This window comes from Parathielavia appendiculata (genome assembly GCF_033297405.1).
Source record: "Parathielavia appendiculata strain CBS 731.68 unplaced genomic scaffold N657scaffold_12, whole genome shotgun sequence".
In the NCBI taxonomy this organism is placed as follows: Eukaryota; Fungi; Ascomycota; class Sordariomycetes; order Sordariales; family Chaetomiaceae; genus Parathielavia; species Parathielavia appendiculata.
The window spans coordinates 682164-704800 of record NW_026944231.1 but is presented as its reverse complement, the minus strand read 5'-3'; the positions used below and the strand labels follow the sequence as shown (position 1 = coordinate 704800).

Sequence of the window (22637 nt, the reverse complement as noted above, 5' to 3'; positions counted from 1 at the left end):
AGAGATGAGTGGCCCGGGTGGCATGTCCATGCATTTCGCTTCCCGCTTGGGGTCGGATGCTCGAGGCATCGCAAAGAAGAGCAGCTTGCCTCCCCGGCGCCACCGGATCACGTGCCAGAACTACGAGGCTAGTGGAAGTCAACGGAAGCCCGGTAAGTCCTCGCTTGCAAGATCAAATCGTGACATTCTTCGCGATGTGTATGCAGAAACGCGTGTCTCAGGAGATGATGTCCATACATACTGCAGTCGGACGCCACAGCGCGCGGTGGAACGGGGTTTGAAAGGGGGTTGCGTATGCTCTTCGATCATCTGGAGCAACCCAGCGAACAGGGACACAGGGTTTCAGGCCGGTCCGGGACCGCCTTGGAAGGGAGCAGAGATCTTTATCTCGGAGAACGAGATGGTGATGTTTCATCGCTGCAGGCCCTGGCTGCGTTCCGGAAGCGGAGCATTCGAAGTTGAACAGTTCCGTTACATCAACGGCATCCCACTTATGCAATGCGAATGTGAGGTCCCGCTGCTTCCTGCGCAAATCATCCCCAATTCTCGCTGCGAGTCGGATACCTTGAGGCACGTCATTGCCCGGTTGCGATGCCGCACTTTGCCTCCGAAGCCTTGGCCCAGAACGCAGGACTGTATCGGGCAGTCTGTCCCGCGACAATCATGCGCTCCATTTGTACTTCTACAGAGACCCGGACGACGAACCGGTCGCTAGCAATAACGGGTGCCACAGCAAAGCAACTCGGAGCTCTGAGCCGGTGCCTTGTCGGTGTTCGCGCTTATTCAGACAGCGGCCAAGCGCCGACTGGGAGCTGAAGCCCAAACCTAGCGCCTTCGAGGACCCCAAGGCGAAGACACAGCGGGAAATGGCGACGTAATCCTGCCGCCTGCCGCCTGCCGCCTGCCGCTCAGCCCTGCCCTCTTATTTGCTTCTCCGCGTTTGACGGCGAGGTCAACGCTGATCAATGCAAGAGAACGCAGGGCGAGGTGGGGCAGGCAGACCATGAAAGGCGCTTGGCAGTGACGACTGAGCTATCGGCACCCGACGCAAAGGACATGACGTTCATCCTTTCAGGCTGGCCTCCAGAGACAGAAATCAGGAGTGTTAGGAAATGTAAGACTACGAAGGTAGGGGGCTGAAATAACAGCAGTGGGTCCGGTACTGACAGGGGTGTCTCGCTTGTACCTCCTTTCCATCTCCCTACATTGCACCCAGGCAGTCCGGTTCATACTTCAATTACTTCAATATCTAGTACAGAGCTCATTTGCCGCGATAACTGCCTGAACGCGGTCGGGCATACTCTGAACTAATTTCAAGAGTCAGTCTTCAGGGACCTTTTCCTATGCCTCTTTTACAGCAACACGAAGTTGATCATATGACATCTTTTCAAGTTTCTCCAAATAGTCCTTCATCCAGTGACTTGACAACAGCCCCTGTCGGTACCGGACCCAATGCTGTTATTTCAGGCCCCTACCTTCTTACGGATTACACCTAGGAAATAGAGCGGTATATGAAAAAGACAGGAGGACTTGGGACGTACGGAGCAAAGACCAACAGCAGCAAGTGAGAAGCTTGTTAGACAAGTGAGCTGAGCTGTGGACGGAAGTCGTCTCCGCGGCCCCACTGACAAGGCAGGCCTGGGTTGTTTTGCCCCAGATAAGCCACGTGAGGGGTCAGCTGTGTTTCCCAGTCACGCACTAACAGATCCGTTGTATTCACTTTGTCATGTGAGAGGCAAATGGTCTCACTATGACAAGAGCCCTTCTGCTTAACAAAGGAGGGCCGAGAGATGTAGCAAAGTCAAAAGAAGCTGATAGAAGAGCTGGGACCAACATCAAAACACAGATGTAGATAATGCATCCATACGTGGTCAACGGGTGAGCATTGTTGCGCCGGGAGCTTCTCCAAGCTTCGGCTGGCTGACAATTTCCGGTGGGCCTGTGCCAGAAGCAATGGGTCACCGACCATGTCAAAGAGACCAAGCTCCAAAGTGACGAAATCCCCCATGCCTGATTGAGACGATTTGGGCAAGAAAGTTACCGGGAGTCTGTTAGCGAGCCTGGCTCGCAGTGCCATCCATGGCCCTACCTCGCAGAGATGAGAGTAACATGCGGAAGTAGCACTTACCGCCTTCTGTTAAGTGCCCGCTCACCGCTGCTGGCTGACCCTTGCGCATTTGCCTCTCATTCTCAATTGCGAGGCGTCTGTCTGCCTGGTGGATCGTCCTACCACATTTAATGTATAGCATACCTCGTCCCAACGTAGCGACGGCTGCCGCCTCTTATCCCTCGAACTCGATTGCAAGGCTTCCTCATCCTGCCTGAGGCGTCAGCAAGCTGGTTGTTGGTGCTGCCGTTTCCCCTCCCAGCACTTTCACGTTCTCCTCACTTCCAGTCGTCACCTGCAAATCCCTTGACTTCCCCGTTCTGCAATAACTCGACCAACTTTACAGCCTGGCCACTGCAAAAAGTGCCCAGAAAGAGATTATAAAGAGGCTACCTGAGCAACGAACAAGCGCCGTGTTGCTTGCAGCAATCGGGGTGAGTCGTCTCAAACGCCAACCAGCGCTTATTAGAGCTGTGCCACGCGTTCCACCGTCTCCCGTCCGCACCTCCAGTCGTCATCGCCCGCCGTCACACCTCTTTTCCATCCATCAAATACATCACCTTCCCAAACACAGCCATCAACATCAACTGACCGACGTGCCCCGTTCGTCCTGCTGCAGTCGTTGGCCATCGACAACATGGCGTCCGCTGCGCAAGTTAGTCCCGAAACCCCCATCACCTTCAAGGTGATCATCGACGGTCAGACCCGTCGATTCAAGCTGCCGCTCCGCGATGTGGGCATCAACGTGCTCGAGTCCAGGGTGAGTTCAACTCCTAGATGATAGGCCGGGATGGGCACTGATGGCTATCTCAAAGTTGCGAGCCGCACTCGATATCCCTGCCGACGCCTACGCCGTCTTTGAACGGTACTCCGACTCGGCTGCCGCGTATGTTGTTCTGGACCAGACCAAGGTCGCCGTCTACAAGCAGCTGTACCGCGCTGCCAAGGCCAAGCGCAAGCTCAAGCTCCGTGTGACTACCACCCGGGAGGAAGAAAAGCAGGGGCCGAAGCCTGTCTCCGTTTCCAACGAGGCTGAGGAAGAGAGCCGCCCGAGTGTTGAGCCTACGGATACTGAACGTGAAGCCGAGCAGCCCGTCGTCTCTGATCCGACTCCCGCCACTGCTGAAGAAAGCGACTCTGAACCTACACCCGAGACCCGCCCCAGCAAGGCCGAGGAGACCATTGTTCAGTCGATGAAGGAGGCAACAGAGACCCCTGCGGCTCCCGCGAACTTCGCAATTTCATCACCATCTGACGTTCCATCTTGCATTGCAGCCTGCCCCGCAATGCGTGCCAGCTATGCCGTGTGCTGCAACAGCTGCGACCGAACCATCCCGGACGCTCACTACCACTGTTCCACCTGTGACGATGGGGACTTTGATCTCTGCCAGGACTGCGTGGACCGCGGTGTCACATGCAAAGGCCCCAGCCACTGGCTCATCAAGCGCTTTGTCAAGAACGGCGTCATTATCAACAGTACCACAGAACGCTTGGCGCCCAAGCCAAAGCCAAAGCCGAAGGCCCCGTCGCCCGCACAGGCGCCGCAGAGGATCGTGCCCGTTTTCAACGACCTGCTGTACGCCAGCATCCGCACCTGCAATTGCTGCGTGCAGGAGCTGCCTGAGGTCGAGTTTGTGCATTGCACGACCTGCCCGGACTTCGACCTTTGCAGGGCTTGCTTCGCCAAGGACCGCCATGGTCATCATCCTAAGCATGCCTTCGTTCCTGTTGTCGAGGGCATCACCCTCGAGACCGAGGTTTCCCGCCGTCTCGCCGCCGGCCGCGGCCAACACCACCACGCTATCTGCGACGGCTGCGACGCCGGCATCACGGGCGTCCGCCACAAGTGCTTGGAGTGCCCTGATTGGGATTACTGCTCTAGCTGCATCGTGAACGCTGGCTTCATCCATCCTGGCCATCGCTTCGTCCCCATTTACGAGCCGCTTGAGTATGACTCGTCTCACTTCCGTGTCACGGTCCGAAAGCCTGTCCACTACGGCATTTGCTGCGACGGCCCGCTGTGCTCCGCCGCCCGCACCAACTCGACCTACATTGTTGGTGACCGCTTCAAGTGCGCCGTCTGCGACGACACCGACTTTTGCGCCTCGTGTGAGGCTAGCCCTGCCAACAATCACAACCGCACCCATCCCCTCATCAAGTTCAAGACTCCGGTTCGCCACGTCAGCGTCACGACGACCGGTGAGAAAGAGAACGGCAAGCAGATGCCGACCATGGGTGACCGCCTCAGGGCTCGTCCTTCCACCTCTCAAGCTCCGGCCAGTCTCCCTGCTGAGGAGCCTAGCACACCCTCGTCGCTGATCAGCGGCGTCCAGACCGTTGTGGATGTCAAGCCGTCCGAGCCTGTCAAGGTTGAGGACAAACAACCGGTGCAAGCCAAGGAGGAGCCGGCCGTCGCTGCACAGGCGTCTACCGATGATTTGGTCGCCACGTTTGTGCGCGATACGGTGGAGGATGGCACCGTCTTCGGGCCGGACCATGTCTTCGAGCAGACCTGGATCCTCCGCAACACGGGCAAGACCGCTTGGCCGGCCGGCTGCTCCGTCAAGTTTGTCGGCGGAGACTACATGGGCCACCTCGACCCTAACCACCCTGCAGCTACCAGGGATGTGGAGTTCTCGTGCGAATCCACCATCTGCTACGCCGCTGTCCAGCCCGGCGAGGAGTTCCCCTTCACCGTGCTGCTGAGGACTCCGTCCCGCCCCGGCAGGATCGTCTCCAACTGGCGCCTGACCACCAAGGAGGGCCACCGGTTTGGCCACCGTCTCTGGTGCGACGTTGTTGTGGAGAAGCCCAAGGTCGCTCTCCCGCCGTCTGACCCTGTCACGCTGAGGGAGGAGGAGAAGCTCCTGTCTGAGCTGGAGCCGGAGCACAGCCAGATGATCTTCCCCAAGCTGGAGAAGGAGTCGCCTGCTGCCAGTGTCCATGAGGAGCCCAAGCCTGAGGCGCCTGCTCCTGCTCAGGAACAGGTTAAGGAGGCGGAGGCAGAGCTCGAATATCAAGTTGAGGAGGAGGTAATTGAGGAGCAGTATGAGGAGTATGAGGACTGCCAGGACGATGAGTGGGACAACACCGAGTCGATTGATGGCTACTTGACTGATGAGGAGTACGACATCCTTGATGCCTCGGACGAGGAGTCCAACTCTATTATCCAGGGCAAGCAGAAGTGAGAACGGAGATGAAGTTAGGGCGCCTGACTGCACGGGAATGAGGAAGGAGAGGCTACTGACAAAGTATGCTGGGGTTACGGGGATATTATGGGGCAATGGGTTTATATTCTTTCCCTTTTGGTTGGGTTTGCTATTTTGGGGGAAAGGTCATGATCTTGCGCTTGCTGTTTCGGTGGAGTCTTTCCTTTTTTGCTCTTCTCAACCCCAGTTATGAATCCCTTGCTCCCCGTACTTTGGCTCTCCCCAGAAACACAGTACACGAGAAGTCCTTGGGGTATGCAGGCACTTAAATCGCCTCGAGCCGCTTTATCACCGCAATTCTCGTTGACCACTTCGCCTGCCATGCCATGCTACCCATCACTGAAGTTGCTCAAATAGCTGTGGCTGAGGAGGTTCGGGCTGTCTTGTCATTGGGGATCTCTTGGGCATGGGAACTCGTCAACCCCCCTCTCTTTCCGTTTCCTACCTGCTGTCTTTCTTCTAAGTTTTGAGTTTTTTCTGCCGAATGGAATGGAATGGATGTACTACTCAGATTGACACATCTCACACACACTCTCTCTTTGCTTTTGGTGTCGTTAGTTAGGGTTAGCTATCCTAGGCACCTTAGGGTATTGGGAATACGGGCTTGATTTTTTTTTCCCCATGAATGAGAGGGTGTGAATGCGAGGGTGCCGATACCTGTGGTGTGTGTATGTGTGTGTGTAATGCAAATGGGGTGCAATGGGGGGTGTGACTCTTGAGGTAAACTCAAAAAAGACTCGGTAGGTGATGAGGGGAATGAATATTGTGGAATTCTTCTTATGGTTAGTATTACTCTTGTTTCTATGGAGTATGATCAAGAAATTGGAGGCTAGGTATGCGCTTGTTCGATTTAATGTGATACATAGGACATGGGATGGGATCATGAGTGGGCAGCGGCGCTGCGGGTAGAGGACTCACTCACGCAGTTTAATGCCTAGGTCAGTCAACATGACCCTCCGCTCCCCATGGATGGTGTGGATCAACTTTGAATCCAAGTGATACAATGCCATTAGCCGGACGCAACAGGCGACCATTACCAAGGATAAAAGACCTGAGACATCTTTCCATGTACCTATTTAGCAAGCCACATGTCTCTCTCTCGGTCTTTGAACTGGGGTATAAATAACAGCCAGATCGATATGCCACCAGTAGGTTTGCAGAAAAAGTACCAGGGCAAGCCGCTCATCAAACGATGAGTGAGACGGAAGTTGACACTACCACAGTATGGCTACGAATGCGCCCAACAACGGAGAGAGGTCCGGCCGGACAAGGACACCTGGCCCACGTTGTAAGTATAGGCAAGGAGAATACATAAGCTAGGGGTATATGGCTGCCACCTGGCTCGCGGCATACATCGTAGACACGATACACCACACTTTAATCAAATGTGACTTTCTTTCCCTGGTGCGCCACAGCCGCCCCCGTCAGGCGGGCGACGCTGATGTCGGTGTGGTAGGTGATGTCCTTTTTCTTGTCCTCCTTCTTGATCCCCCTGTTGTTGGTACCATTTTCTTGTTTTCGTTGCTTGCTGTCGTTGTTGGTGTTGTTGTCAGCTTGCTGCTTTTGATGCTGCCGTTTGGCCGCGCCCTTTCCGAAGCGCTTGTGGTAGCGCGTCTGGTCGTCCTCGGCCAGTTCGATCTTGAGATTGCGGCCCAAGAGCTGGTTGACCCACCACTTGCGGGTGCGGGTGCGTGATGGTTCCTTGGTGACTACTGTCGTTTTGCTCTTGGTGTTGTTGTCTTTGCCTTCGCCGGCCTCCTCCGCGTCGTCATCGTCCTCGTTCTCGCCGGCAGGATTTGCCTCGTCGTCTGCTGCTGTTGAATTATCATCGGCGGGCTTGGATCCCTGGTCCATGAAGTCCTCCAGCGTCTCGACCGTCTCGCGCACCTTGACGAATCCCTTCACCGCCCACGCCGCGGCCTCGGCGTCCTCGAAGTTGACCCATCCGTACCCCTTGCACTTGCCCGAGTCCTCAAACGAGGCGACTTTGACCCACCGGATCTTGCCGCACTTTTCAAAGTGCGCGTGCAAGTCGTCCTCGGTCGTGTTGAAGGACAGGTTCCCCACGAAGATCTTGGTGCACCCTCGACTGCCTGGCGCGTTCTTGGCTTCTGATGACGCGGGCCCCTTGCCAGCTCCGTCTGCTGTGGCTGCCTCGGGCTCTTCTTTCTTTGGACGCCCTTCGAAGTTCTTGCTGTCCTTGATGAGGAGCTTTCGCCCGTTCCACTCGGTTTCGGAGAGAGCGATGGCCGCGACGTTGGCTTCGAAGGAGGAAAAGTCGACGTAGGCAAACCCCCGGTTTTCGGGGTTGGTCTTCTTGGGCCCGGGCCCGGCGGTGGCCTTTGTTGTAGGCATGTGCACGCGAGTGATGGACTCTTCGGTGATCACGCCGCCCGAATTCTCAACCAGCCATTTGCGGAGATCGGCCTTGGTTACGGTGAAGCGCAGGTTGCCGATCCAAACGCCATGCGGCGAGCGCTCCTTCTTCTTCTTGCCGTCCTTGGCCCCGTCCGCTTTGCCTTCCTCGGCGGTCTTGCTGTCATGCTCGTCATCATCGCTCGTCGGCTTTGCGGGCAGTGTCTTGCCCTTTTTGAGAAGCCGGCGGGCCTTCTTGGACGGGGGCTCTGGGAGCGAGAGGTCGACCTCGATTTCGGGGACGGCGGATTTGCGCTTTTTGGAGGAAGAAGTGGTTTCCGTCTGCTCCTTGGGGGCCGTCTGTTCTGGCTTCTTTGTTGCCATCGGGTCTTCGTTGGATCGCCTAGGCGGGACCCTTATTGAAATGAGAGCTTCAAATATCTGCTCTCTGCGTCCCTGAATATCAGAACCATACAAAATTTCCTGGCTGATAAGCCGATAAACGCTATACTGTTTCCAATTTTAGCGCAAGTCAATTGCGGGGTGGTAGAAACGCCCCGCCAAGTCATTGGGGTAACAACGGGCTGGGCAACACACATCCGTCGATAGGAGAGGGATGTCCACCCCAGCCAACAATTGAGATCCGCGACCCCAGGTAGGTAAGGTAGGCACTAGAATCAAATGTCCATGGAGCACCTCCTCCACGTATAAGCCGTGGGCGTCTTGACCACCCTAGACCAGAAAGCGCAGGGGGTGCTTTGCCTCCCTTAGTCTTGATGTTCTTTCATCAGACGCCTTCCAATCCGTGTCACCCGTCTTCCCAGAAGCCCAATCTCTCGATCTTCCTGGCAAATCGTGTAGAAAACCACAAGGGCGTCGTGGCCCAGTGATGCGAATGTGATACCTTTTTGAATACCTTTCCCTACTTATTAGCAGCTAAGGTAGAAAGCAACCAGCTACCAGTAGGCTTGGAGCCCTCTGGCTGATGAACTGGCTTAGGGCATCCATCCTCAGCCAATCAGATGACCTGAATCATGCGATACGCACTTCATCACAATATCATACCCCGGACGAAATTCGGCTGTGGCCTCAGAGCAAAGGCAACGACTGAGGTGGTGCTCGTCCGACAAGCGGGTTGGATCGGCCGTTCCTGGGTCCTGCACAACCACGGATCCAAAGACTCCTGCCACGCGGCACCGTTCGCGGCCTGAGAATTGCTTTGAGGGTTGCTGTGTACGATAATTGGCCACATCTCGCGGTCCCTGGTTGTTGCAAACGGGCGGTACGAAGGGGATCGATGAAGAAACCGCACGCGTCCTTGCAGCGGGCTCGCTGGTGTTTGCCAGCCTACACTATATCAAGGTCAAGCACCAGAAAGGAAAGCGGTTCAAACGACAATGTGACTGGCGCATGTGGTCCTGGACCGTGCGTTCTCACTCCCTGGCAGCTGGCTTTCCCCAATGAATTAGCGAGTCACCGCTAGCCCTGGGTTGCTCGTTGTGAGTGCAGCACATGGCAGGCGGTAGACAGGATGGCAAAGGTGAAATATAAGGGAGAGAAGAAACTGTGAGAAGGTAACATTAGACATCTATTGCCACGTACCGTAGTTTGTCCTGCTCCCTTCCTGAGACAACTCAGGGTTAAACTGTGCCTTTACTACCTTACTTCCTGATCGAGTTAGATCGTCCTAACCGGGAATCCGACTACTACGAAAGTGTGTCGTGGGCAAATTCCTCGAGGCAGCTCCACTTTGTTACTGTCCTGCTTGTGCTCACAACCACACATCACACCTTGCAGACTGCCAGCTGGGGTAACCTGCATGGTCATGCTCGCCGCAGCACACCTCCTCAATTTTCCCACCTCTCCACAGGCCAGCGGCTCACACCTCTTCCATTTCCTCATCGACCTGGGCACTTCGACAATTCGTAAACAGTCGTTTGTTGTTTCGGCAGCCCGTTGGTGACCGGTCGCTTTAAGCCATCTTCAGGCCAACAATGAACGTCCTTTTATCGCCGCAGCCCCCGACCTTCCCCCTTCCGTGCGAAACCTCTCGATTCCCACCGCCGCCTCCTGGTAAGCCAGACTCTCTGCATTTCCCCAACTCCAGGCTTGCGATCCATCAACGACATCAGTTCGCATGATGAGGACCAGACAGCGGCTATTTTACCCTACGCCGGAACCTCGAGCCAAGTTTATTGACCCCTTTGCAGTGTCGCAATACACCATGGCATCCAGGAAGCGGAAAGCCGACGACGACAACGACGAGATGTCGCTCTCGCCAGTCAGCTCGCCGGCGACATCCTCGCGGCAGCTTGCGAGACCGTCCAAAAAAGTCCGCGGCGGCAGCGACATGGCGGGCCGCCCGCTCTCCCTCCCGCGACTTCTCGAGACCTTAGACAAGACACAACTTCGCACAGTCCTCCAAACCATCTGCGAGCGGCACCCAGACATCGGCCGGGAGGTTGTCACGAGCGCGCCTCGCCCGTCGGTCGCCTCGGCACTTCAGGTCCTGGGCGAATACCAAGAGAAACTGCGGGCTGCCTTTCCTTTCGGCCAGTCGAGTTCCGACTACACATATTTCCGGGTGAAGCAACCGCTCGCCGCGCTCGTTGATACCATCTCGGATTTTACGCCACAGTTCCTCCCGCCGGTGGAACAGCAGACGAACATTTCACTACAATACCTGGATGCTGCGACAAAAGTTATCCACGAACTCCCCGACTGGGAGAGCCAGCAGTATCGACATCACAAGGACAATGCATATGACGAAATATCGGGTGCATGGGCGCTGGTGATTACCGAGGCGGCAAAGAGAGGAGGCGGATTCGTCCTGCACACGGGCGGCTGGGATCAGAGGATCGTCAAACACAACCAGCAGTCGGGAGGGAAGATGGAGCAGGCAATGAACGCTATGGTCACCGAGGTCCCGTGGGCAGGGAACAATTCGAACGGGCCGACGTCGACATCGGGGCTGTCAGATCCGAACTCCATCCGCAACCAGCTTATGAACGGCACGTACGGCTCGCCTGTCCGCGTCGGCCCCTGGTAGAGCAGCCGGTTTCTTGAGACTCCTGATAGTGGCAACTGAGTGTTGTGTTCGGGCGGCGTTACGACCTTTCATTCTTGTTTTTTTTTCGACACATAGGGGCATCGGACTAGGAAGCATAGACTCGTATGGGCAACGGCGTTCACGTATCCTTTTTTTTTCTCTCATTACTTGGGATATCTATCGTTGAACTCTTTTCTTATGTATTGGTCCTCAAGACTCAATCATTATGGCCCTTCGAATAGCGAAGGAATCATTGGGCGGTGGCTAAGCGGAGTGTCTGAGTTCTTTTATTTTTGGTTGTTTAAGCCACCGGGTTGCTCGTTGATCCTCGAGTCAAATACACACGAGGTCCGGTGATAGTCGGGGACTTTGCTCCCTTGGACTGTCAGCGTTCGTACATAGGTACAGCTTGCGGGTATTCTTGGCACTTTTTGTTCTGGTCTTAGCATTCGCGCGGTGGTAGGGATATTTGGATTGTGGTTATGGGCCATCCATTGGTTTGCAAATAATGCGGCTTCTGTCGCGGGCAAGACGGACGGTGTCTTTTTCAGCTATACGTGCTCAACTCGCCCAGCTCTGACATTGTCGCCACAGCCAAATTTTGTAGATCTTATGGTTGTTGTGGTTGACCATCAACGCGAGATGCAGGATAAATGTTCTGGCCGTTATTTTCGTCCTGTTGTGTTTTGCTCTAACTAACGTTATTTACTTGCCTTTTCGAGTGGACTTGGTGCTAATCAACTATGCTATTATATGTGCTTTATCGTGTAGTGGGGTACGGAGCACGGAATGATTGAGTGGTGAAAGCTCTTTGATTGTATCGATGGCTCGATCTCACCTCATCTTTGCCCCAATGAACCATACCTGGTACCTTACCTGAACTGATCAGGCACGAAATGCTGTTTTTTATATCAGTGTTTACCTTCAGGACCGGTGAAAGGGGACCTCCAGGTTGATTTATAGCGCTGCCCGAGGCAACCGCGCACGTGATAGCATGTAGGCGACGTGCCCCACTGCCGCGTCCCACCTTCCCTGAACGCGTCCAGAGCAATTCATGATCACGGCTATCCAAGCAACAGAGGACGATCCACCCGGCGGTTTTCCCTTGAATTACAGCAGCATTCTAGAACTTGAACTCCTGCCGACAAATTGTCGAGTTCGCTACACATGCACCCATGAGAGAGCGCTGCTCATAGCTATACATCGCCACGATGCCTGCGTATGTTGTCGCCTTCTTGACAGTCGCGTCGTGCCCCCAGGCCGATGTGTGCAGCTAGCGATTGGCAAGTCAGGAGCTAACAATGCACATGACAGCCCAGGCGACCAGCACACAAGCATCGCCAACCCCTTTGGCGAGCAGCAGCAACGCATATCCGAGTACACCGCCCAAGAGATCGCAACGCTCCAGAGCCGGCTCGAGAAGCAGCTCGGCCCCGAGTACATCTCGTCGCGCCCCGGCCCGTCCGGATCCGGAGGGAAGGTGCACTACATCACGGCCGAAAAGGTCATCGCCCTCGCGAACGAGGTGTTCGGCTTCAACGGGTGGTCGTCGAGCATTCAGAACATTCAGATCGACTTTGTCGACGAGGACCCGCGGACGCTCAGAATCAACCTCGGCCTGTCCGTCATTGTGCGCGTCACCCTGCGCGACGGCACGTACCACGAGGACCTCGGCTACGGGCACATCGAGAATGCCAAAGGCAAGGCAGCCGCGTTCGAGAAGGCCAAGAAGGAGGGTACCACGGACGCGCTGAAGCGGGCGCTGCGCCACTTTGGCAACGTCCTGGGCAACTGCATCTACGACAAGACGTACTTGGCCAAGGTGACCAGGATGAAGGTGGCGCCGACAAAGTTTGACGAGAACTGCCTACATCGGCATCCGGATTATGTGGTTAAGACGGAGCATGAGCCATCCAAGGAGGACAAAGCCGTGCCGCCAGCAAGGGTGCCGCCGCCAGAGTGTAAGCTTGGGTTTCTAATTCCGTGGCAGCGCGGGTGCTGATTGTTGTAACAGTGCCGATGGCAGACTCCTTTGAGGACTTCTTGGGGGGTAAGCTCCCATGCACAAACATGTTCTTCAAGACGGAACTAACAGATTACAGAGTTGGACGAGGCGGACTTCAACATCTCTGACGAGGGCCACCCGGACATGGTTGTGCTCACAAACTCGGATGAGACAGAGTCAAACCCATCGAACGCATCCAACAGGAGCCACAACCCAACAGGCAATGGCGGAAACAACCCCATGAAACCCCCAACAAGGCAGCTGGCGAGGTCAGTATCAGCGGGGAACAACCCCCCACGACAACCGCCACAAACACCCATCCAGCAGGCGCCGCGACCCAACACCAACAACTTCCCGGGGGCAGGGCTGCTCCAGAACCGCGGACCAACAGTCGGCCCACGACCACCACAGCAGCAATTCAACAACCAGAACCGGCCCGCCCCGCATCAGCCGAACCCCCCCAACCAGAACCCAAAGCCAAACCCGCAAACTCACATGACGCCTCCCCAAACGGGCAATATCGACCACAACCACGCCAACAATAACAACAACACGAGCTTACCAGGCCACGTCGCCAATGCAGCCGCCGCCACCGGCAGCGATACAGTCGGCTTCTTTTCGGCGCGCGCAGTCAAAGCCCTTCCCGAAGAGGCCATCGCCAGCGGCAAGCTGGCGCCCAAACCGGGCCAGGGCCAGGCGTTTAACCCACACCTTGCCAGCCCGTCGATCCCGCGGACGCCGGGGGTCGATCACTCTGCGAGTAAACCTGTTGCTAGGGCTGTGGTACAGGGTGGTGCCGCTGCTGGTGGGGATGGGGGCGGGAATAATGGGGATGGTGGAGGTACAGGTGGTCAGGTTGGGGGTGGAGGAGGTGGTGTAAAACCTAGTGCGAGACCGCTCGGGAACGTGGTCAACCCGCAGTTGGACCAGGCGAGGCGGATTGGGGCGCCGGGGTCATCGAGTCCGCTGGGGAATCGCGGGCAGTTTCGGCCGTTGACTGTGAAGCGGCCTGCGGGCGGGGACGGGACTACTACCGGTGGTAATGGTGGTGTCGCTGCTGGTGCACCGGGGAGGGTGCCGTTGGGGGACGTGTCGAATCATCTGGTTGTTGTGGGCGCCGGAGATAAGGGGGGAGGTAGTGGGCCTGAGGCGAAAAGGCAGCGGGTTTCGTGAGGTGGAGGTGTACATTCTTACTGGTCCAGTTGAGGGCGTCGCAGAGGTGAGAACTACTTGCAAGGTTTCGGTCGCTGAGCGGAGTTTCTTTGTTGCTATACCGGTTGTTCAACCGCCGTTGCTCTTCTTCAGGGGTTCACACGGACAGACGTTGCATGGCGCTGGGACCGGGTTGCCTAGGCGGTACGGGTTATGTTTTCCTTTGGGGTCAAGTAGACTGAACGTTATTGAAGCAGGTTGTGATGAAGCTTTCAATGCGCTTGCGTGTGCCAAGTGTGGCTTTCCTAAGAGAGGAGCTGTCATACGCGACCCGCTACAGATCGATCCCCATGATGGCAGATGGAAGACATATATCATTTATCCCACTCTCGCCCTCATGGGAGAGAGATGCACAGCTGAGCAGTTGTATTACATTCCTTTTGTTCAAGACGACGCCATACGGAAGGCTTAGTGCAGTGAGATTTGCTTGAATTCGAACTTCCAGTTGCTGCCTTTTTTTTTATATGAAAGGCCAGAGCGAGCTAATTGTGTTTAGCTACCATACAGACCTGACAGGATCTTCGGCATCTCGTTACCCAGACAGGCAGTCCGGTGGATGGGACAAAAGGCTGCGAAGTGAAGGGGTCTTACATATGCTTGGCCATTTAGAGATACCTCGCAACAAACATCACAAGCTACTCAGACTCGTCTATTTCTGTCTCTGCCCTAAACCCGCCCGTCTCTACCACCCGTCCATATGATTCCTTAGTCTCTCCTATTCATACTTGAAGCACTGCTATTGTTATCGTCTGACACGAGAGCGGTTGCGTGGGCATTGAGAAGAGTTTAGGTGGTGTTGTATTGACGACAATCTCGGTATCCCATGACTGTACCATGCTGGATTTGCTTAACGTACCCTGTCTCTCTTTGTTTGGTATTCAATGGGGACTCAAACGCCCACAATTGTGTTTGATTGAGAGGGCTTGCACGACAGACAGCCTGTCATCGCCAAGCACAATGGCTTCCAACAACATCGATAGATCAGGAACCGCAACGATGACAACGAGATTGGCCGAACGGTCAGTGGGTATGGCGAGGTCAAATAACCACTGAAATCAGGTGATGAAATCGATTGCTTGGACGCCTCAAGGGTTTTTGGAAACATACCACTGTAATAGGAGGAGAGACATATTGCACGGCCCTGGTTGGCCAGCCCTCTGACCCCACACCCCGGGTTCCCCAGGTTTTCAGTTCCGGGACCGGACCCCTGAAACGATCCTTGTCGGCGGAAAGCCGACATTTCAACTTTTTCCTCCCGTTGCCGTCTTCCAGAGCCCCCGCAGCAACTCTCCTGGCCACCGGACACCAACCATGAGGCCGATCGATCTCGCCAGCCGGTCAGGCGTGGCTTTAAGGGTATGTACTTGCTCGATTTCTGTTATAACAATAGGTTACCACTAATTCCACATCACAGAGGGCCTTGCAAGGGCAGCAGCTCCGCCGAGTCACGAACACACGACCATACTCGAACGGGCCGCTCCTGCCGCCGACGTACGAGAAGCTTTACAACAAATACTCCGAAGTCCGCCGCGTGCTGGGCGCCCGGCGGCTGACACTCGCCGAGAAGATTTTGTACAGCCACCTGGACAATGTCGAGGAGTCGCTGCTCTCCAACACCAACAATGGCAGCGACATTCGCGCCAACGCCAACCTCAAGCTGCGGCCCGACCGCGTCAACATGCAGGACGCCTCGGCCCAGATGGCCCTGCTGCAGTTCATGAGCTGCAACCTGCCCCAGACCGCTATCCCCGCAAGCATTCACTGCGATCACCTGATTGTCGGCGAGCACGGCGCCGACGACGACCTGTCGGCGGGTATCAAGACGAACCGGGAGGTCTTTGACTTCCTCGAGTCAGCCGCCAGGAAGTACGGCATTGACTTCTGGCCGCCGGGCGCGGGCATCATCCACCAGACGGTGCTCGAGAACTATGCGCTCCCCGGGCTGATGATGCTCGGCACCGACAGCCATTCGCCGAATGCCGGAGGACTGTGCACCATTACCATTGGTGTTGGCGGCGCCGACGCCGTCGAGGCGCTGGTCGGCGCTCCGTGGGAGCTGAAGGCGCCCAAGATCATGGGTGTCAAACTGTCCGGCACGCTCAACGACTGGGTGTCGCCCAAGGACCTGATCCTCCACCTTGCCGGCCTTCTCACCGTGCGTGGTGGCACGGGCTATATTGTCGAGTACTTCGGTTCGGGCGTTGAGACCCTGAGCCTCACCGGCATGGCTACGGTTTGCAACATGGGTGCCGAGTTGGGCGCGACAACTTCCATCTTTCCCTACACCGAGGCATCGAAGCGATACCTGAAGGCGACCAGGAGAGAACAGGCCAGCCGCAATGCGGATGCGCTGCAGAGCTTCCCGGGCACGGGCGCCGCCGAGGATGCCTTCTTCCAGTTCAAGGCCGACGAGGGCGCGCAGTACGACGAGCTCATCGAGGTCGACCTCTCCAAGCTCGAGCCGCACATCAACGGCCCGTTTACGCCAGATCTCGCCACGCCCCTGTCGCAATTCAAGAAGACGGTGCAGGAGCAGCAGTGGCCGGCGAAGCTGTCGGCCGGCCTCATCGGCAGCTGCACAAACAGCTCGTACGAGGACATGACGCGCGTCGAGAGCATCGTGCGTGAGGCCGAGAAGGCCGGCCTGAAGCCCAAGGCCGACTTCTACATCACGCCGGGAAGCGAGCAAATCCGGGCGACGCTGGAGCGCGACGGCACCCTCGAGACCTTCACGCAAGCCGGCGGCATCGTCCTGTCCAACGCCTGCGGCCCCTGCATCGGCCAGTGGAAGCGGCACGACGGCGTGGCAAAGGGCACCCCTAACGCCATCCTGACGTCGTACAACCGCAACTTCCGCGGCCGCAACGACGGCAACCCGGAGACCATGAACTTCCTCGCCTCGCCGGAAATCGTCACGGCCATGGCCTACGCGGGCTCCACCACCTTCAACCCCATGACGGACGCGCTGACGACGCCCTCGGGCGCCGAGTTCCGCTTCCCCGCCCCGCGCGGCCTCGAGGGGCCCGAAACGCCCTTCGAGCAAGGCAAGCAGACGCTCGCGGTGCTCTCACAACCGCCGGACCCGTCGGTGCGCGTCGCCATCTCCCCATCGTCCGAACGCCTGGCGCTGCTGGAGCCCTTCGACCCCTTTCCCGAATCGGACCTGACCGGCATGCGGGTGCTCGTCAAGGTCGCGGGCAAGTGCACGACCGACACCATCTCGGCCGCGGGGCCCTGGCTCAAGTACAAGGGCCACCTGCCCAACATCAGCGCCAACACGCTCAACACGGCCGTCAACGCCGAGACGGGCGAGGTCAATGCCGCGTACGACTATGACCTCGATCCCTCGCAAGAGAAGATGACGATCCCCGAGCTGGCGCAGCGGTTCAAGGAGAGGGGCCAGGCTTGGTTGGTCGTCGCCGAGCATAATTATGGCGAGGGGTCCGCGCGCGAGCATGCCGCGCTGCAGCCGAGGTATTTGGGCGCGAGGATTATTGTGTGCAAGAGCTTTGCGAGGATTCACGAGACGAATCTGAAGAAGCAGGGAGTTGTGCCGCTGACATTCGCGGACCAGGCGGATTATGAGAGGATTGGGGCCGGGGATGAGGTCGAGACGGTCGGTTTGTATGATATGCTGAGGAATGGTGGCGTCGGCGAAGTTAAGTTGAGGGTCAAGAGGAGGAGACGTGGGTCAAAGATTGGGGAGGGGGAGGTGGTTGAGATTCCAGTGAGGCATACCGTTAGTAGGGACCAGGCGCGGTTTATACTGGCGGGGAGCGCGTTGAATTTGCTTGCAAGGGGGGGTTAAAAGCATGGGAGAAAGGAAGGAAGGGAGGGGTTGGTGAGATTAAAGTGTCTTGCTTGAGTGTGGGCTGTGTGGCTGTATCTTGGTGTGTTGTAGTCTGAGCTGTTATAGATCTGGGACAGTATTGTGGGGCCCTACGCGGTATACCCCGACGCTTCGCTTCTGCGAGGTTGGTAAATAGACGCGAAATATAGGAAATGATGTCCATGGCCTAGTTTGCGTTCACGGTGGATATGCTCCATGATATGGGGCGGTCGTTGTGCGGTTTGCATTCTGGTCAAGGCTGGCGTGACGGGTGAAAATTGACGGCAGATGCGCCTCTGATCAAACCTTCTCACCACGAAACGTTCACGTACGGAGAGTTCTCATTAAGAGCCGACGAGCGGGAAGCTCTCAAGATCAGATTCCATGTCCTGGAGGCTGGACAGAGCTTTGAGCATGGCCATCCCGGCCCGGGCCTGTTCCAGCTCGGTTGGGCCAGTAATACCGTTCTTCGCATGTAGTCGGGCGTCTGCTCTGGTAAAGATCCATGATCTTGGAATGTCGTATTTGCATCCGCTTCTCTTGACGGGTGTTGGCCGTTGCCTGTTCTGGTGGAAGATTCAGAACTACATGGATCCTCACTCGCTTCTCCTGAGCATAGTGATCCCATGGTTGACGTCCCAAGCCGGCTTCTGAGGTTGTGTCCGGTCCTTGATCGGTCAGGTACCGTGTACCCGACGATCTCTGGCTTCACGATTGGTATTTGATCCATTGATGGTGCTTTTCCTCGAGGGAGGTTGTTTTTTCTGTGCTCAGGTCTTAGGTCCGTTTCAGATCCAGTACGCGAGACCAAGGGACATGCTTCCGCAGAGAGTTTGACATTTCCGTGAGATATTTGAGCATCATCGTGTGTTGGGAAGTTTGCGGTTCCACAACCAAACCGTGGTCCCAGTTTGATATGCAAACGCTGGTTATACGAGAATGTCGACTAGGTCGAGTAGCTTACAATCCGAGCCTGGTGGAGTCTCGGTGCAATGCGTGAGCAACGGTCCCTTTCAAAGTTTGAGACCGCAGACTGCAAGCGGAATCCTACCCGGCCTCAACCACCACCGGTCCCAATTGCGGTCATACCATGCGGAGGCGGGAAGGAGGGGGAGGCAATATGGGGGAGGAAGCGGGAAGACGAGGGAAAAAGAACATACAACACCGAGGATTCGCTGGTCGTCACCGACCCAACTACTGATTCGGCCCTTACTAGCTTATCGATGGGAGAGCGGACGGGATCCCGAGTTTTCTAGTAGGTATGGTCGTATGTGATGGGAGGAATTGAAAGTAGTGATTATACGGCGTGGACGGTGGACCGTCGGACGAGGTTCCGTTCATTTTTCAGGGTGGTTAGAGTATCAGCCGACCGCGGCACCCAGATAAGATGCTGTTGAAGTCAAATATGGCGGCATCTTACTTTCGAAATCAAGTGAGATAAATTAGGCGTGTTTACGGCCTTACGGGTGGCTCGGGGTGGCTTTAGTCTTCATGGTGTTTCAGTCAAGACGACATCTAGGGTGCTTTTGGGATTCACGGCATTTTGAGCTCGACTTCCGAAGTATTGTATCTGCCCCTAGGTACAAGAACTATAGGATGATTTAAACGTCATTTATCGTTCCGCCAGGCATCGCTCGTTCCAAAGGTCTTCATCCGTCGTGGTCACCATGTTGCTTCAGACCGGCGGATCAAGCCATCAATCCTCGCAATTGTCGAGTTTCGTGATTATCATCCCAATCAATCCAGTATATTTTTAAAGTATCTCTGGGTAATTTGACGTGTTGAACTTGTCATATCCTTTCCTTGGATACGAACAACACTTCAATGACCAATCAGTAAGGCTCTGTTCAATGTTTGAGTATTTGGGATAGGTATTCAGTCTCGCGAGTCTCAAAATCCTGTTCACCCCTAACTACGCAACTCAAGCCCGAGGCAAATTAAGGTTAAAGTCAGGCGCAGGAGGCCAGCGAGCAGCATTTCTTGGAGATCTTAACTCGCCGAACGAAGGCGGACCGTGGCCTAATGGTTTTCGTTAGAACCTGGTCTGAGGTTGCTTGAATGTCGCCGTTCAAACTAGGTATCCATTAGGAAGCAGCTTCCATAATCGAGACCGAAAGCATTTGCTTCCTTTGAACCTTGAACCGCCGCAGCATGTTTAACCCACCCAGCCCTAGTTAGGAACTTGGAAAAACTCGACTTAGCCGAATCACATAAAGTTGTATGTGAGGTCGATCAGAGTACACAATCGAGTCGGGGGTGCTCTGTCTTGGCCATAGCAATCTCGTCCGACTCCCGAGTCCCATACATAAAGTTCCATCATCAGCCGTTGCTGTCGCTTCGCCTGAGGCCCTCTCAAGGTAGCATCAGCCTGCACTCTGCGCATCATGAAGCACCAACCACCGCTGCAGGTCTCCCAAGTGGCAACAACCAGCACTCTGGCAACCAGGTTCTGTACCCTCCCTTCAATTAGGTACACCACGTCCCCGCCTCTTAATTATACATCAAGACCAAGCAATGCCCCCAGAGTTGTTTTTGCCATGCGCCGCGCACGCCAGCGATAAGAGAAACTATCATAAACCAGCAACTAATATAATCCCTAGCACAGCAACCCAACTACCAAACGACAACAAAACAACCGCTGCTCTCAAAAAAACAATGCGCCTTAGCATGCAATCCCACATACATATACCGTGTCTCCATCAGTCGCTCGTCCACAGCACCCTGCGCCAGTCCCAACCGAACCCGTAGCAGCAGGACCAGCAACAACCCTCCGTCCAACCTTATGTGCAGAAGTGCAGACGATCGCCCCCCACTCTGATTACTCATTCACCCATCGCCACCACCAAACCGCCTCCCCAACACGGCCGGGTTCGAAAAAGTAAACGAAACCAACCCTCCCGAATGCCCAACCCTCCTCCCCACCACCCCCGCGCCAGACGACGACGACGGCTTCCTACTCACCCAACCACCACTCACAACACTGCCCCCACCACTCGCCACACTCCCGCTCCCACTCCGTCTCCTCCCACCACTCCCACTCCACTGTTGATCCTCCTCCGCTCCTAACAAACGCCCCGCCGCCGAAGAAGGAACACCAGAGCTAGGAGGCAACCCCCTCAATCTCCGGAGCACCCTCACCCACGCCGGGTTCTCAGTCACTTTCTCCGGCAGCGTCTCCTCAAAAATCTTTGGCCCCTCTTTCTCCTTGAGCCGCAGCTGCCGCCGCAGCGACTGTGCCGCGCGCCCGAACCGTTCCTTGCGCCGCCCCCGCGCCCGAATTTCGGCCTGCTTGGCCGCGTGCCATGCTTCCGAGTGCGGCTGCGGCCAGTGGATGCGCGGGTCGATTGGCAGGTAGAGGGGCTCGTCCTGTTCCTGTTTCTTTGGAGAAGAGTTGGGTTTGCTGGTGTTGGTGGTGGTGGCGGTGGCGGTGGTGGCTGCTGCTGCTGCTGCTGTTTTGAGCCGTGGGTTGTTGATGATGTCGGGTAAGTCGGTGCCCGGCGGGGGTGAGGCGGCGCCTGGCTGGGAGTAGATGAGGGCGTCGAAGAGGGCCGTGTCGATTTCTTTCGGTTTTGGTTTTGGGCGCTGGATTGGCTTAGTTTTGGTGCTAGTTTGCGCTGGACGCATGGACAGGTGTATCTTTTGCGAGGGGACGCCGTTTGCTTCCAGCGGCCCATCGTCTGGCTGGGTGTCCGATCTCCTCCTATCAGGTTGTGCCTTTCCACCCAACTCCTCTAGAAGGTCTGACGACCTCCAAGGGCGGCTTTGCAAGTCTATCGATCCCGTCCGGGACACGGATGCGGTTGGGCTGCTCAACTTGGTGAACATGTCTGAGTCGTCAGAACTCCGCCTTGCGGCAGCCCCTACAGATTCGTTCATGCCAGAACTTGACTGCTCAGTAAGCATGCCCGCGCTACGGTCGTCTGGGCCAGGTTCAATGAACCGCAGTTTAGACAGCTGGTGAGGCACCCTCCTAACGGGGTGTCTCGAACTAGGCTTATTGCTGCTGGCAGGCTTGCCCTCCTTGTCCCGCACCTTGGCATGCCGCTGGGGTGACCCGTTCGATTCACGGCGGCTCGAATGCGGACTCTTGGACTCAACCGGCTTGCTCCTCCAAACAGGTTCCGTGGTAAACGGCCGAGGGGCGTCTGTCCCGTACACTCTGGCCTTTGGGGAGTGCCCTTGGGACGGCGACAGTCTCTGTCGCTTTCTCGCCGGCTCCCCATCCCGGACAGACCCGGGGCTAGCAGGCGGCGAGTGGACCGACGGACGGGGTGCCAAGCGCTGCGGTGAGGACGGTGACATTGTCGACGGACCGCGGGAAGGCGGCGTGCTGTGCTTGGGGGTTGGCTGCTGCGGGACGAACTGAGGTAGGTTCCCAGCGGTTTTGCGCCTCATGATTGGCCGGTCCTTGTCGGTTTCTGGCAGCATCTTCCTCGGGTTTGGGCCTGAGACGGGGGGGCGAGACAAGGTGGAAGTGCCCGCCGGGGTGGTTGCGACTTGTGTGCCATTTGTCTTGTCAGCACTGGCAATGGCCTGCAGATGGGCCTCACACAGGACCTGGCGATGGCCGTCGATCTTGGCGGGGCATCCGGGGAAGGAACAAGTAATGATACGCCCAGACGGGCCAAGGCGCTGAGTGGAAATAAGAGAGATTGAGCCGTTCGTAACAACAGAAGTGGTAGTGTCTGAGGCAGGAGCCATGCTGGCGCGCAGAGAGTCGTTGAGGCCGGAAGATGTTGAGCTGAAAGAGGTGGCCTGCGACGACAGCGACGAGCTGTCATGGTAACCGCCTCGCTTGAATTGGCCCTTTGCAAGACAGCGCTTGCAGACCCAGTTGCTGCCACAGTCAAATTTGGTCAGCGAACAGAACG

At 56.4% G+C, this 22637-nt stretch overlaps 7 protein-coding genes across 7 annotated transcripts; 5 read left to right on the top strand and 2 right to left on the bottom strand.

The window, feature by feature from the left end:
- The first annotated feature begins 2497 nt into the window (after window positions 1-2497).
- On the top strand, window positions 2498-5583 carry N657DRAFT_128434 (uncharacterized protein). Its single transcript, XM_062785852.1, has 2 exons — window positions 2498-2867; window positions 2923-5583. Exons 1-2 carry the CDS (start codon window positions 2745-2747, stop codon window positions 5293-5295), a joined length of 2496 nt encoding a protein of 831 aa, XP_062645181.1. The 5' UTR covers window positions 2498-2744; the 3' UTR covers window positions 5296-5583.
- A 1110-nt stretch (window positions 5584-6693) lies between these two features.
- N657DRAFT_553643 (RNA recognition domain-containing protein) lies at window positions 6694-7998 on the bottom strand (the record flags this gene model as incomplete). The annotated part of the gene is made up of 1 exon (XM_062787921.1): window positions 6694-7998. A coding segment is annotated over one exon (1305 nt), but the record flags the coding sequence as incomplete, so codon positions are not given.
- Window positions 7999-9285: 1287 nt separating this feature from the next.
- N657DRAFT_648236 (Cut8-domain-containing protein) lies at window positions 9286-10878 on the top strand. The gene is made up of 2 exons (XM_062793483.1): window positions 9286-9744; window positions 9882-10878. Exons 1-2 carry the CDS (start codon window positions 9666-9668, stop codon window positions 10718-10720), a joined length of 918 nt encoding a protein of 305 aa, XP_062645179.1. The 5' UTR covers window positions 9286-9665; the 3' UTR covers window positions 10721-10878.
- A 1053-nt stretch (window positions 10879-11931) lies between these two features.
- N657DRAFT_635970 (uncharacterized protein) lies at window positions 11932-13898 on the top strand (the record flags this gene model as incomplete). The annotated part of the gene is made up of 4 exons (XM_062791381.1): window positions 11932-11939; window positions 12035-12681; window positions 12735-12770; window positions 12823-13898. 4 exons carry the CDS (start codon window positions 11932-11934, stop codon window positions 13896-13898), a joined length of 1767 nt encoding a protein of 588 aa, XP_062645178.1.
- Window positions 13899-15179: 1281 nt separating this feature from the next.
- Window positions 15180-17948, top strand: N657DRAFT_692461 (aconitate hydratase). The gene is made up of 2 exons (XM_062797165.1): window positions 15180-15293; window positions 15352-17948. The coding sequence occupies exons 1-2, from the start codon at window positions 15249-15251 to the stop codon at window positions 17743-17745; spliced, it is 2439 nt and encodes an 812-aa protein (XP_062645177.1). The 5' UTR covers window positions 15180-15248; the 3' UTR covers window positions 17746-17948.
- Window positions 17949-18600: 652 nt separating this feature from the next.
- On the top strand, window positions 18601-19125 carry N657DRAFT_128293 (uncharacterized protein). The gene has a single exon (XM_062785851.1). The coding sequence runs from the start codon at window positions 18706-18708 to the stop codon at window positions 19039-19041; it is 336 nt and encodes a 111-aa protein (XP_062645176.1). The 5' UTR covers window positions 18601-18705; the 3' UTR covers window positions 19042-19125.
- Window positions 19126-20652: 1527 nt separating this feature from the next.
- N657DRAFT_557522 (uncharacterized protein) lies at window positions 20653-22422 on the bottom strand (the record flags this gene model as incomplete). Its single annotated transcript, XM_062787960.1, has 2 exons — window positions 20653-21850; window positions 21899-22422. Coding segments are annotated over 2 exons (1722 nt in total), but the record flags the coding sequence as incomplete, so codon positions are not given.
- Between the last annotated feature and the right edge of the window lie 215 nt (window positions 22423-22637).